The sequence below is a fragment of the Limanda limanda genome, chromosome 11, assembly GCF_963576545.1.
Source record: "Limanda limanda chromosome 11, fLimLim1.1, whole genome shotgun sequence".
Lineage (NCBI taxonomy): Eukaryota > Metazoa > Chordata > Actinopteri > Pleuronectiformes > Pleuronectidae > Limanda > Limanda limanda.
The window spans coordinates 4725287-4740333 of record NC_083646.1 but is presented as its reverse complement, the minus strand read 5'-3'; the positions used below and the strand labels follow the sequence as shown (position 1 = coordinate 4740333).

Below are 15047 nucleotides of genomic sequence, written 5' to 3'. Positions count from 1 at the left end.
CAGCTGCTTGAGAGTGAGTGCCGGTCAGCGGGGCCGCGCTGAATGCTTTGGGGGAGGGACTGAATTGCGCATGCGCGTCTCTTTAGAAAAAAATGCCAAATAATCGTTTCAACTCGATTATAGTAGTTTGGAGATCGTTTGACCCAATAATCGTAATCACGATTATATTTCGACTAATTGAGCAGCCCTAATCTGGAGCCAGAGTCTGAGCAGGAGCAGTCGGGGGAAGAAGCCGAGGCCGATGAGTGAGTCTCAGCTGTCAGTCATGACCTTACTCTCCTGTTTTGATAGCTTTTAGAGGCTGTTCACCTCAAATTACTTTCACTTCATATCTGACGATAAAGTTTATCTCTGCATATCCAAGAAAAACAAATGTGTGATTCTCTTAATCTCTTTCCTGGCCCGGCTTGTTTAATCTATGTATAGACTGTAATACATGTAGTTTACAGGAGGCTGTTGGTCCTTGGAGAAATGTCCTATTGACCCATTGATTCTGAGCTCTCTGGAGATGTGGAAATGTTAAATCCACACCAGTTCCACTTCGTCTGCGTCTCTGTAAATGATTCACGCTGATACGAGTTGTCTGTTCCGCGATCAACATGTAAACTATATAAGAGCTTTTGAGGCTGAACCCCCTCCGGTAGTCGTTAGCTGGCTTTTCCTGTTGAAACCTTCCACTCACTGCTGTCGACATGGAGAGTCTGCTCGGCGCCGTGGCCTCGCTGGCTGCGTTCTTCTTGGGGTTGTTCCAGCAGGAAGCTGGTGTGGCCTTTACCAGCCGGCCGTACAAATCTGAGGTGAATGTGACAAACGGAGAGCGGTTTGGAAACTGGACGTGGCCCGAGATGTGTCCTGACCAGTTCTTTGCTGTTGGCTTCAGTACCAGGGTAAAGACAATGATTTCTAACATTTATCACAATCATTTTTTATTTAACTTAAACCTACTGAGGCAAATAAAGCTACTTTCCATTGCTTAGTCCAATACTAACTTTTGCTTTCCAGGAAATACACTGGCTGAAAAGCTGAAGGCCTTTATCTCATTGGACATTCTGCTTGTCCATAATTCATGTGTTCTACATTTTAAATTAAAATTTAAATCACTTTTGCCAAAATATGACTTATATATATATAAGAATGGGTGTGGCAAACTAACTGACTAGCGCCCCCTAAAGGGCTGCCCCGGCACTACGATTGGCCTACTTCTACAAAAATCGACAGGGACCTGTGTCTTTTCATGACAAAGAAATAAGTCTCTTGGATAGATATGCTAGAGTAAACAGGAAGCCCGCCATTTTGGATTTGGTGGCCATTTTCCGCATATTTACTTTGACATACTTTTCGTAGGGCTTTCATCAGATCAACTTAGAATTTAGATGAGTGTCTTCAGAACAAGATGGAGATATAAAGTTATTTGAATTTTAACATTTCGTCATACCATGTGACCATGGCCTGGCGTCAAAGTTTGATACACGCCATCAAAACACGAGCTTCTGTATCTCAGGCATAATTGGTTCAATCAAGTCCAAACTAGGCATGTAAGACAAGAGTCACGACCTGATGACATCTACAGAGACACCATGGCTTAAAATCACAGCGCCACCTGCTGGCTACAGGAAGTGAAGCATTTATCCTTGCCACATAGCGCAAACGCATGCAACGCGGAGACCAGCGCTTGGTTATCGAACGCTCTCTCTTCCCAGACCGCAACAGACTTGGAACCGCGCGTGTGCTCAAAACTCTGATGTATTTATATTTTAAAAGTTTCCTATTTTACCTTCAGGACAGGCACGTGCACAGACATTTTGGGGGGCAGGTGCTCAAACCAAAAAAAAAGGGAACCCATCGCCAAATTATTTATCAAATTAAAAATAATAATAATAAATCAAATAAACTTACTGATTCTCCCTCATTTGTTTTACTAGTTGATGGCCTGATCCAATATAAAAGAGAGATGCTACCCTGAGCTGCTTGCTGCAGTTCCCTGTCCTTCTGCTTTTGGAGTCTGTCTTTTCTTGGCATTATGAGCAAATTTTGTAAATGAGATAAATCAATGTTGTGCATAATAATTAAGAGTGACTAACATAATCTCTATAAAGCTGACAAAACAGTACACACACATTTTTGTTTACTGTTTTCTGAAGTATAAGCAGCATTACACTGATAATATACCACAATATACCTCACCAGACTGCCATGTAGCTCCACTTAAGACCTACCTTTCATTTCAATAATTACGATTTTAAATGAAACAAAACAAGTGAACTTGTCTTATTTGTAGAACAGTACAACTGCCTTGAAATGATCTGCCTGTCCGCCTGCCTGCCTGCCTGTCTGTCTGTGTCGGTGACTTTTTTGTTAGTTTATTTTTTAGGAAACGTCGGACCAGTTGCGACGTAATGTTTTCAGCGCTAATGTTGTGGTTCATTTATCACCAAACACCTTCCGGGGATTGCACACACAGCGTCATTACCTGTTTGTCTGATGCTGCGGGTCAGAGGAGAAGTGTTTGCAGCCGTTTGGCCCTCAGCGCTGCATGAGGAGGAGGGGGGGGGGGCTTGTGAGCGCCGCGGAGCATGTCGGGGCGAAATTCTCACAAAAAATCAAATAAATGCCCCGTCAGACATCAAAACACATTGGGGGGAAATTGATGACAGAGAGAGTAATTTTCATTCTTAAATATTGATGAATGAAGAAAAAATTGGACTCCAGCAGAAGGGGCACTTTTCTCCTCCAGGGCAAAGGGCAGGTGCTTGAGCACAACTAGGGGTCTATCTGTGCACGTGCCTGCTTCAGGATAAGATAAACAAAAGTCACAAAAATGATAAAAACACAAACAAAACTTCAGTTCTACCTTTAAGGTCAAAATTTGTTGAATAACAAAATCAATAATTATATATATATATATATATGTCATGATTTGGCAAAAGTCATTTAAATTTAAATGTATAATGTAGAGTACATGAATTATGGACAAGCAGAATGTCTAATGAGATAAAGGCCTTCAGCTTTTCAGCCAGTGTACTTCCTGGAAAGCAAAAGTTGTGTGTGTCCGGAGAATTAGCTCCACCGTGTAAGATAGCTAATGTTAAGTAAAGTTATTTAACTCGCCAACCAATTTGACTTGACTGCGTTACACTGATTCTTATTCTGCAGAAACAGATTTACTAATATGATGATAGATGAAGCCATAGGTTTTGTTGTTTCAAGGTTACTTACCTCCAGTTCATGGTAAAGTTTGCGACCATCCGGAGCAGCTGCAGCGCTAGCCTGTTAGCACTGGCGGGTAGCATGTCGCGGCTAACCGATTAGCATCTTGCGGTTAGCCTAGCGCCGTAGCCTAAGCCAACCAGGAAACGTTGCAGTCGCTGAGCTGTGAGTCTTCACTCACGCTCCTCGTCCTTGCCCATTGATTGGTTAGCGAGGAACTAGGAGGCTTAAGCACCGGCAAGATGGCGCCGGCGGAACGCCTCCTACGAGCCTCATTCTCACCCTGTAGAAACCAATGGGTGACGTCACGGACCCTCTGTCTATTTATATATACAGTCTATGGTGCCAAGGAGAAAGGTAAATCCTTAAATCCTGTTCTTAGCCAAGAATGAATCCCAAATAAGAACACTTTCATGAATGCCAGAATTGCCCTGGGCATTTTAGTGGAGTAAAGAAGAAAAGATGTACCATTGTCATTGAAAGCCTTCCTACTCCCTGTCGCATAGTTCTTTAAGGATTTTACAGAGGCGGGTATATCAAAAACGATATGTTCATTTATTCTACATTATACAAAAAAGACATGATTAAAATATTGAAGGCCAGCCAGTCATAAATTACACCAGGGGCGCACAGATAAAGCCAATAGCTAGTGCAACAACACTACAAATGTTTTACTCGTTGCATAGCACACCCATTAAGGAAGAAAAATACGGCAACTTGTCAACAAGTGAGGAATACTGGTGAAAATCCAAGTGTTGAATTGTCAACTTTAGCGAATGGATTGTATGTAATTTTGTAAGTTAGCTAACGCTAGCTAGCCAGTGACGTGTGACGCTCCTTGTTATTGCCATTCAGTCGAAACATTAGGCTATCTTTAGCAAAACATGGTTGGTTTTGGTGTATTAATTAGACATGATTCAACTAATCAAGAGCTATGCATCTTAGAATGAAAAGAGTTTGTCAGGCTGTCCAAATTCACCAAAATGCTTAATAACTACATAGTAGCTACATTTAACAAATAATGATAATACATACTTTTATTATATCATTTTAGATTCACTTTTAAAATATCTGGCACCACCTGCTGCATCAATTGACAAGGAACAGCCAAGCACCTCAGCTGTGCCAGCATCCTCAGGTGAGTGCGATGTTTCAACAGATTTTCCTGATGATAAATAATTTAATGTAAAAGTGACAATATGTCGTGCCATTTCTAATCCAGCCAATATATTGCTCTTGTGTGTTCTCTCTATATGTATAAGCCCAGAACCACTGCAAGGAACTTCAGACACGCGTGTTGTATCTCTTTCTGATTGAACCACTGATTCCACACATACACTCTTCTTAGGTGTGTGCCTCATGAATGTAAAGATTGTTAGCATATACTTCATTGTCCTTATGTTAAATTTATCTCAGTTGGCTCAAGGATGTTCTCTTTAAAACAATATGAGGATACGCTTTACATGAATTAATCTACATGAACCATTCATAATGCAGTCATACAGTAACATTACATTGTAATTACATATCTCATTTGGAAACATTTATTAAATACTGTAATATGTATGTGTATATACTGTATATACATATATATGGAGCCAACCATGTGCTCCATACTGTACCAGCGTAATTTACAGCTGTTTTAAAACTACAACAATTATGTGAGATGAGAAATAGTGCTTTTCGCGTGCCCTCCAGATGCAGCAAGCAAACAGACGCTCCACTATCAACCGATCCGGCTGACTGGCTTGCACATCTCACAAACACAATAAGGACAGAGTTTGTTCGGAGAGGACCAAATCAGGTACACCTGATTTCATTTTTCCAAGGAGAGATGATGGGAGAAGTTGCCACCACCAGTACTTCAGCAGGACCTTAATAAATGGAGAAAGGATAAAAAAAAGTTGGTTGACATATTCAAAAAAGAAAACAGTCTTTTTTGTTTTTGTTTTCAACTTTTCTCCCCAAAACAATTTTTTTTAACACATGGAGGACTGTCTGATTGGAAAAATGCAAGTGCTGCTCTAAACAGCCACGAAAACAGTCCGGAACACCTGAACAATTTGGCGTCATGGAAAGAATTGGCAGTTTGATTAAAACAAGGTACAACCATGGACAAACAAGAGCAGGCCCTCTTAGAGGCAGAGCAGAGTCGGTGGAGAGCAGTGCTGACACGACTGGTTGCTATTGTACAGTTGCTGGCTGTGCAAAATATGGCATTTAGAGGAAACACAGAAATACTCCACTCTCAAGAGGTTAAGCTTATGGCACAGTTTGGCTCAGTGATGAAAGACCACATCCACAAGATTAAATGTGAACCATCACACCACAGGTACTTGGGCAAAACCATCCAGAATGAGTTGATTGAATGCATCAGTGGAAAGATTCTCTCACCAATGGTGCAAGAAATAAAGAAATGCAAATACTTTTCTCGCGCAATTCTCCAGCGCGCAGGCGCCTGGCTGTTCTCACGGGAAGCGCATTTCTCAGCGCCGGTCAGCCCGCGATTCTGCTTTCTCCGCTTGTTGTATTTAACCGTGAACGCACCTCGCCTCGCAACCTCAGCCTGAACCATTATTAACCCCGCTGCGTCACTTCCTTCTATTACTGTTTAATCTATTTTCATCAGACCATTGTTCAAAACCGGCAAATCTGACGTGAAAAGATTTTTATTATAGACGGAAGTTTCAAAACGGTAACTTAACACAAACTAGGGTTATGGCGAAGTGCTCTATTCTAACTAGTCCTGTTTGATTGCTGTGGTAACAGTGATTTCAGGTGGTAGAGAAGTCGTTATGCGCAGATTGCTAGTAGGATCTCGACTTTAGTCTTCTTTCACTTTAAGCGCATGCTCCATGACGTCTTTACAGCGATTTCAACCACTCCGCTCCAGCGTTTCCGTGTTTTCCTGAAAGGGCTTCGTGTAGACGAGATAAACATAAGTACCGGATCCAAAAATGTTTCCGGATTCCGGCAATCCAGGTTACTTATGGAAGTCAGTAAATACATACATTACATACATACATATATACATGCATGCATAAATAAATAGATAGCCAGATAGATAGATAGATAAATTACAGTTCATATAGAATGAATAGGGGATTATTTCAGTTTTCTTTTTGGTTTTAGGCAGTGGTGGGAAGTAACAAAGTAGAAATACTTTGTTACTGTACTTAAGTAGATTTTTCACATATCTGTACTTTACTTGAGTATTTATTTTCCTGAAGACGTTTAACTTTTACTCGCTACATTTGAGCACAAATAGCTGTACTTTCTACTTCTTACATTCTCAAAACTGGCTCGTTACTTGAGCAGCGGAGGTTGGCGGAACGTGCACCTTTACGCACGGCGCACCTCTCTCTCGCCTTCTCGCTCCTGCAGGAGCTCGGTTCAGTCTTTATTATTAGGGCCCAGGCACTGACAGACATGTGGCCCTATTAAAATTGTAAGGATTATTATTCAGGCAAATGAATTGGCTTTTTGAGGGCTTTTATAAGGTGACTTTACATAATTTTTTGAAGGTATTCCTTTTTCGATTCACATTCGTTTTCCCTTTCCTGCTTCGTGTCAACATCTGCACATAAATACATAGCTCGAAGCAGCAAGTGGTTAACTTTTCTTAAAGACAATATTGGAAAAAGTTGGTTTAAACAAAAACTGTTGGCAAATAGACTATCATTGGTTGGCCGTGTCTACTTAGTCTTACACGTCCACGTAAACAAAACAAACAGATTTAAAACAAGTCGAGATGGAAAAACAAACAACACAACCAATTATATAAGCAAACGCAAAAACAACTTTCAGCCAACACAACCAAAAACAAACACTGTGTCATGGACTACTACTACTGCATATTCACGCACACAATTCATTTTTTTAATGGACCTCCCAAATGGAACCCTGGGTAATCAGGCCCAGTTTTCCACTCACTATAATGCCAATAGAATTTTGTGCAAAGATATTATATATATATATATTGCCAATTTTAATCCTTAGACGCCCTTTGTGCTGACTCAACACAACTTAGAAGCTGTTGAGTCTTGTGTATGTATTGTACAAACTGGCTAATGTGTACAACTTCAAGCACGGTTGTGTCTTAACTTTGCCGTCCCTACAGGCAAGATACCCTACAGGTGTATTGTCACCCTGCTGGAAACAAATGCAAACACAACCCCAGGCCCATTCAGTTAAGATAGTCTCATGATAAATAAACAGGCTTACATGTAGATGCATGGACAAGCTGGCGGGCAGTTATACAGGCAGGTAAACATCCAGGCAGTTAAAATGCAAAATACAGCTAATAGACACAAAAGGTTCATTTGGTCTATTAGTGTTCTTAGGTAGAATCAAGAGGCACTTGTTTATTCTGTTGTGTTGATTCTTTGTTGTCGCTAGAAGTTCAGATGCACTTGTCCAATACTATTTTAACCTCAGCATCTCGGGTTCAAAATTTGTAAAATTATACATTATATATATAGTGTTGTTATAATTTTTTAGTCAGTTGAAATAAAATTTGGTACTTGTACTTTTACTTTTGATACTTAAGTAAATTTCAACACCAGATGATTTTGATACTTAAGTACATTTAATATGAGCAACTCTAAGACTTTAACTCAAGTCATTTTCTGACGGGTGACTTTTACTTTAACCGGAGTCACTTTCAAGTAAGATATCTGTACTTTTACTCAAGTATGGCTTTCAAGTACTTTATACACCACTGTTTTTAAGAATGTTATGTCGCATACGTAGACAGCATAAACAGGCAGTTGTGAGAGGAAACCAGACCCGGCCATTTATAGTCTCCCTGCCAGTCCTACAGAAGGGACAAACTGGACAAACACATGACGTCTGAGCATCACAGAATAGCCTGTCAGCGCCGAAATCCAATGTACAGTTCAAAATCATTAAAAGAAACACATTAACATCATGATTCCTTTAAGTTTTTGTGTCCGTGTTTGTCTCTCCCCCCCCCCCCCCAAAAGCTGTAAACCTAGGGGAAACACTGAAAGTTATTTCATTCACCAACCCATTTGACTTGACTGCGTTACACTGATTCTTATTCTGCAGAAACAGATTTACTAATATGATGATAGATGAAGCCATAGGTTTTGTTGTTTCAAGGTTACTTACCTCCAGTTCATGGTAAAGTTTGCGACCATCCGGAGCAGCTGCAGCGCTAGCCTGTTAGCACTGGCGGCTAGCATGTCGCGGCTAACCGGTTAGCATCTCGTGGTTAGCCTAGCGCCGTAGCCTAAGCTAACCAGGAAATGTTGCAGTCGCTGAGCTGTGAGTCTTCACTCACGCTCCTCGTCCATGCCCATTGATTGGTTAGCGAGGAACTAGGAGGCGTAAGCACCGGCAAGATGGCGCCGGGGGAACGCCTCCTACGAGCCTCATTCTCACCCTGTAGAAACCAATGGGTGACGTTATGGACCCTCTGTCTATTTATATATACAGTCTATGGTGCCAAGGAGAAAGGTAAATTCTTAAATCCTGTTCTTAGCCAAGAATGAATCCCAAATAAGAACACTTTCATGAATGCCAGAATTGCCCCGGGCACTTTAGTGGAGTAAAGAAGAAAAGATGAACCATTGTCATTGAAAGCCTTCCTACTCCCTGTCGCATAGTTCTTTAAGGATTTTACAGAGGCGGGTATATCAAAAATGATATGTTAATTTATTCTTCATTATACAAAAAAGACATGAGTAAAATATTGAAGGCCAGCCAGTCATAAATTACACCAGGGGCGCACAGATAAAGCCAATAGCTAGTGCAACAACACTGCAAATATTTTACTCGTTAAGGAAGAAAAATACGGCAACTTGTCAACAAGTGAGGAATACTGGTGAAAATCCAAGTGTTGTATTGTCAACTTTAGCGAATGGATTGTATGTAATTTTTCTAAGTTAGCTAACGCTAGCTAGCCAGTGACGTGTGACGCTCCTTGTTATTGCCATTCAGTCGAAACATCAGGCTATCTTTAGCAAAACATAGTGCAAGTTCAGCTGTACCGCAATTTGCGTCATTTTCATTGTGTCATGAAATTGAAATTTGAGAAATTATAACAAGGTTGGTTTTGGTGTATTAATTAGACATGATTCAACTAATCAAGAGCTATGCATCTTGGAATGAAAAGAGTTTGTCAGGCTGTCCAAATTCACCCAAATGCTTAATAACTACATAATAGCTACATTTAACAAATAATGATAATACATACTTTTGTTATATCATTTTAGATTCACTTTTAAAATATCTGGCACCACCTGCTGCATCAATTGACGAGGAACAGCCAAGCACCTCAGCTGTGCCAGCATCCTCAGGTGAGTGCGATGTTTCAACAGATTTTCCTGATGATAAATAATTTAATATAAAAGGGACATATGTCGTGCCATTTCTAATCCAGCCAATATATTGCTCTTGTGTGTTCTCTCTATATGTATATGTCCAGAACCACTGCAAGGAACTTCAGACACGCGTGTTGTATCTCTTTCTGATTGAACCACTGATTCCACACATACACTCTTCTTAGGTGTGTGCCTCATGAATGTAAAGATTGTTAGCATATACTTCATTGTCCTTATGTTAAATTTATTTCAGTTGGCTCAAGGATGTTCTCTTTAAAACAATATGAGGATACGCTTTACATGAATTAATCTACATGAACCATTCATAATGCAGTCATACAGTAACATTACATTGTAATTACATATCTCATTTGGAAACATTTATTAAATACTGTAATATGTATGTGTATATACTGTATATACATATATATGGAGCCAACCATGTGCTCCATACTGTACCAGCGTAATTTACAGCTGTTTTAAAACTACAACAATTATGTGAGATGAGAAATAGTGCTTTTCGCGTGCCCTCCAGATGCAGCAAGCAAACAGACGCTCCACTATCAACCGATCCGGCTGACTGGCCTGCACATCTCACAAACACAATAAGGACAGAATTTGTTCGGAGAGGACCAAATCAGGTACACCTGATTTCATTTTTCCATGGAGAGATGATGGGAGAAGTTGCCACCACCAGTACTTCAGCAGGACCTTAATAAATGGAGAAAGGATAAAAAAAAAATTGGTTGACATATTCAAAAAGAAAACAGTCTTTTTTGTTTTTGTTTTCAACTTTTCTCCCCAAAACAATTTTTTTTAACAAATGGAGAACTGTCTGATTGGAAAAATGCAAGTGCTGCTCTAAACAGCCACGAAAACAGTCCGGAACACCTGAACAATTTGGCGTCATGGAAAGAATTGGCAGTTCAAATAAAACAAGGTACAACCATGGACAAACAAGAGCAGGCCCTCTTAGAGGCAGAGCAGAGTCGGAGGAGAGCAGTGCTGACAGGACTGGTTGCTATTGTACAGTCGCTGGCTGTGAAAATATGGCATTTAGAGGAAACACAGAAATACTCCACTCTCCTTCAAATGGAAACATTTTGAAAGAAGTTGAGCTTATGGCACAGTTTGACCCAGTGATGAAAGACCACATCCACAAGATTAAATGTGAACCATCACACCACAGGTACTTGGGCAAAACCATCCAGAATGAGTTGATTGAATGCATCAGTGGAAAGATTCTCTCAACAATGGTGCAAGAAATAAAGAAATTCAAATACTTTCTCCTCATTTTAGATTGCACCCCGGATGTTAGCCACATTGAACAGCTGTCAGTAGTGATATGAATTTTGACATTGGAAGAAGACCCCCAGGTTAAAGAGCACTTCATGGAATTCCTAGTAGCAGAGGAGTCCACTGGTGAAAGTTTGTCTGCCCTGATTTTGAAGAGGGTGGAGGAGTTGGAGATTGCCTTTGATGACTGCAGAGGACAGTCGTATGACAACGGGGCAAATATGAGAGGAAAGAACAAGTGAGTACAGGCCAGGCTACTGCAACTGAACCCAAGAGGTTTGTTTGTGCCGTGTGGGGCACATATACTCAATTTGGTCAATTCTGATGCTGCCAAAAGCTCCAAAGATGCCATATTATTTGTTAGTATTGTGCAGAAGCTATACTGCTTGTTTTCTGCCTCTACACAGAGATGGGCCATCCTCAAGAAAAATGTCAACCTTTCGCTCAAAATGTGGTCAGAAACCAGATGGGAGAGCAGAGTGAAAGCTGTGGGACCTCTGCGATATGAAGCCACAGCTGTAAGAGAGGCACTGCTTGAGGTTAGAATCCAGGCCAAAGACCCAATCATCAGGATTGAAGCCCAGTCTCTGGCAGAAGAAGTGGGGTCATTCTGCTTTTCACTGTGCACAGTGGTCTGGTATGATGTGTTGATTCAAATTCAGCAGGTGAGCAATGCTGTCCCAAACAATGCAAGTGGATGTAGCAGTAAGTACTGAAAAAGACTGAAAAAGCTCTTGAGTCCTACAGAGCCACAGGCTTTGTGGCTTCACAAACATCAGCCAAGGCCATATGTGAAGACATGAATGTGGACGCTGTCCTTGTGTAAAGAGGCTAAAGTCCACAAAGAGACACTTCTCAGTGAACTTGACTAAATACACTAGGGCCAGCCCTGTTTGTAAACACGGCGTAATACGAGTTGTCTGTTCCGCGATCAACACGTAAACTATAAAGAGCGCTTTGAGGCCGAACCCCCTCCAGAACTCGTTAGCTGGCTTTTCCCGGTGAAACCTTCCACTCACTGCTGTCGACATGGAGAGTCTGCTCCGTGCATTGGCCGTGCTGGCCGTGTTGTTCGTGGGGTTGTTCCAGCACGGAGCTGTTGTGGCCTTCCGGCCGTACACATCTGTGCTGACTGTGCCAAACGGAGCGCCATGGGGAACATGGACGTGGCCCGACATGTGTCCTCCCCATTTCTTTGCTGTTGGCTTCAGTACCAGGGTAAAGACACTGATTTCTAACATTTTTCACAGTTATTTTTTATTTAACTTCAACCTACCGAGGTAAATAAAATAACTTTCCATTGCTTAGTCCAATACTAACTTTTGCTTTCCATGTAGTTCACTGGCTGAAAAGCTGAAGGCCTTTATCTCATTGGACATTCTGCTTGTTCATAATTCATGTATTCTACATTTTAAATTCTTCATCACTTATATATATATATATATAATTGTTGATTTAGTTATTCAACAAATTTTGACCTCAAATGTAGAACTGAAGATTGTGTTTTTATCATTTTCGTGACTTTTGTTTTTCTTTATCTGAAGGTAAAATAGGAAACTTTTGATTGATCATAAGAATCCTTATTATGTACAGAGAACTATTTACAACAACCAGAGATGCATTTACTTCCTGTTGTACCAGATACTAAGCTGCTCTTCACCTGCTGTGACCTGTGACATCACGTGCGCTTGTTGCTGGTGCAGCAATTAAACAAAAGAAAAACTAGTTTAATCTGATCTGCTTCTGGGAACTGAACTCTGTTTCCTCAGGTGGAGGCCAAACAGGGCAGTGGCGACGACTCGGCCATGAACGGCATCCGCCTCATCTGCGCCAAAGACGAGCAACGGAGCTCCACGTCCACTGTGAATTCTCACCCTGGCCAGTAAGTAAATGAAACCAAACATTGGTGCTGATAATAATGATCATAAAAAAGAGAAGTGATTTACAAAGATGTGACAGATTCCGAGAAATGATGATAACCAGTCAGATTATTAGAAAACTCGACATAGAACCAATAAAAATGTGCCTTTTCACACGGAGTAGTTGTGAAATATATAAAAACTCATGTGACCCAGATGTAAATTCACTTGATTTTCAGTTGTTGCATGTAACAAACATTATGTAAACTGCTCTGTCACATTATGGTTTTCTTACTTTAATTTCTTTAAACTACAGCTGTCCCTGTGTGGAGAGCTGGTATTTAGCAGCAGGGAATCTGAATTTATCAGTAGAAACTCTTTATTTCTTTGAGTCACTGAGGTGTTTTTTATCAATGTCTTATCAATGTCTTTCTTCAATTATTCACCTCGTCAAATCGTATGTCTCAGTGGAACCAACCTGTCGGTCCTGTGAAGGTTAAATAAGAATAAAATTTTAAAAAATGTGTTTTGGAAGCAGCAGGAAGCTGGAGACAGTTTCCACATCATGGAAATCAAAACATTCTTTCTCCAGGATTTTGAGTTCAGGGTTCAGATGTTGAAACGTCTCGACTTTGTGTTTCCAAACCAAACCTTGGCTCTTATTCAGATTTGATTCACTCTGCTGTGTTTCCTGCTCTTGTCTCCAGCTGGGGCGACTGGTCCAACGCTCAGTACTGCCCCAGTGGCGTGCTCACCTCTTTCCAGCTCCGCGTGGAGGGCCGTCAGGGTGGCGGTGACGACTCCGCCGTCAACAACATCAAGTTCCGCTGCAGCAGTGACCACGTGCTGGAGGGCACCGGCCTGGACTGGGGGGAGTACGGCGAATGGAGCCAGGTTTGTGTCAACGGAGGAATCTGCGGCATCGAGACCAAGATAGAGGAAGAACAGGGGGAAGGGGACGACTCCGCCCTCAACGACGTGCGCTTCCATTGCTGTGCCGGAGCCTAGCAGGTAATTAAATTAAGGCCCAGAAAGAGCTGAGAGACTCAAAGTAATTACCTCTGCCAATGTTATAAAACTTGTAAATGGAATTGAGATAAAAGCACAGTTTGGTTTAACAGTTGAAAGATGTTTGTGACATTATTCAAATGTTGTTAAGTTCATAATCCTGTGACTCTGTTTCTGAATTTTTGCTTTATGTTCGTTTTATCGACAGCAATTTATAGGTTAGCAGCATGGTCCACTCACCTGTGATTGACTGGTGAGCAGCTTGGTCCGCCCCTCCTCCGTCACCCTGAATTAAACAATGATTAATAATAAAGTGCTCATTTGAATCGCTGCTGTTTCTGTGACATTTTTTCTCAGAATTTCAAGTCTCTAATTAGGTTTTATTTCCTTTTATTAAAAACACAAACACTGAGATCTGAGATTTTAGCCGACAACTAACTGACAGTTATTAATATTTAGCTTTCAAGAGAAAGTTTCAAGTGTCGGCTTCGGCAAATAAGACAAAAAGATGAAGGAGCTATTTTTTACATCATCAGCACGAGAGCGGCGTGTTTTCACTTCCTGTCTGATGAACCAATGAGCTCACGGTAAAGTCAGATTAAGCTGTAGGCGCTGACACGGGCGTTTCCCACAATTCCTGCTGGAACTGAAGTAATTAGAAAATGACGTGAGGGTTATTAATTAATTTACAGTTTAAGGCCTGACAAAGTTTGATAAGAAACCGATTGGCATAGCATAACCAGGAGTCAGGTGGTGCAGGATTTTAAAGGTCATCAATAACATCTTCAAAAATAATAGGCAGCTGGTGCAAAAACACTAAAACTGACTAATTATGATCAATTGCACTGGTGTTCCATTGATTGTGATCTAATTCTAATGGTCCACTAATCATTTCCCCACTAGATGGCAGTGCTGTAACAAGTTGAGCTGCCCATCATCTCTCTTAAAACCTGTGACTTTTATGACTCCACACATGAAAATATAGATTAATGATTTCATGGAGGCAGTGAACTCTACTTCAATCAGTCTGGAGATGTTGAACCTCTGGTGCAACCACGCTGTCCAGCAGAGAGACGCCCTCTGGGCACAAAGGCCCGAGCTCTGCACCGACTCGACCTGGACACTGTACCACGTCCTGTGACAGCAGAGTTATCGATTGTTGAACAACAGATAATAGACTCCGTTTTGATAGTTAGTATAGAGCTGGAATAATTAGAGGATTAATTGATGTGGATCAGAAGAAACTTAAGAAATGTAGTCACATTTGAAGAAAAAAATGACAATTCCTGTTTTTGTCTTCTCAGATATCGATGTGCTACTTTGCCACAGA

The 15047-nt window shown here is 41.0% G+C and overlaps 1 protein-coding gene across 3 annotated transcripts; it reads left to right on the top strand.

Moving 5' to 3' along the window:
* The first annotated feature begins 384 nt into the window (after window positions 1-384).
* Window positions 385-14047, top strand: LOC133013585 (vitelline membrane outer layer protein 1 homolog). 3 transcript variants are annotated; one of them, XM_061080572.1, is made up of 8 exons: window positions 4363-4555; window positions 4906-5011; window positions 9447-9530; window positions 10090-10743; window positions 10854-12068; window positions 12620-12732; window positions 13417-13720; window positions 13926-14047. In XM_061080572.1, exons 5-7 carry the CDS (start codon window positions 11880-11882, stop codon window positions 13715-13717), a joined length of 603 nt encoding a protein of 200 aa, XP_060936555.1. In that variant the 5' UTR covers window positions 4363-4555; window positions 4906-5011; window positions 9447-9530; window positions 10090-10743; window positions 10854-11879; the 3' UTR covers window positions 13718-13720; window positions 13926-14047. The 3 variants fall into 3 exon arrangements, with proteins under 3 accessions (XP_060936553.1, XP_060936555.1, XP_060936554.1); XM_061080571.1 differs by having other exon boundaries at window positions 10090-11088; window positions 11258-12068; XM_061080570.1 differs by lacking the exons at window positions 4363-4555; window positions 4906-5011; window positions 9447-9530; window positions 10090-10743; window positions 10854-12068 and adding an exon at window positions 385-887.
* The last annotated feature ends 1000 nt before the right edge of the window (window positions 14048-15047 follow it).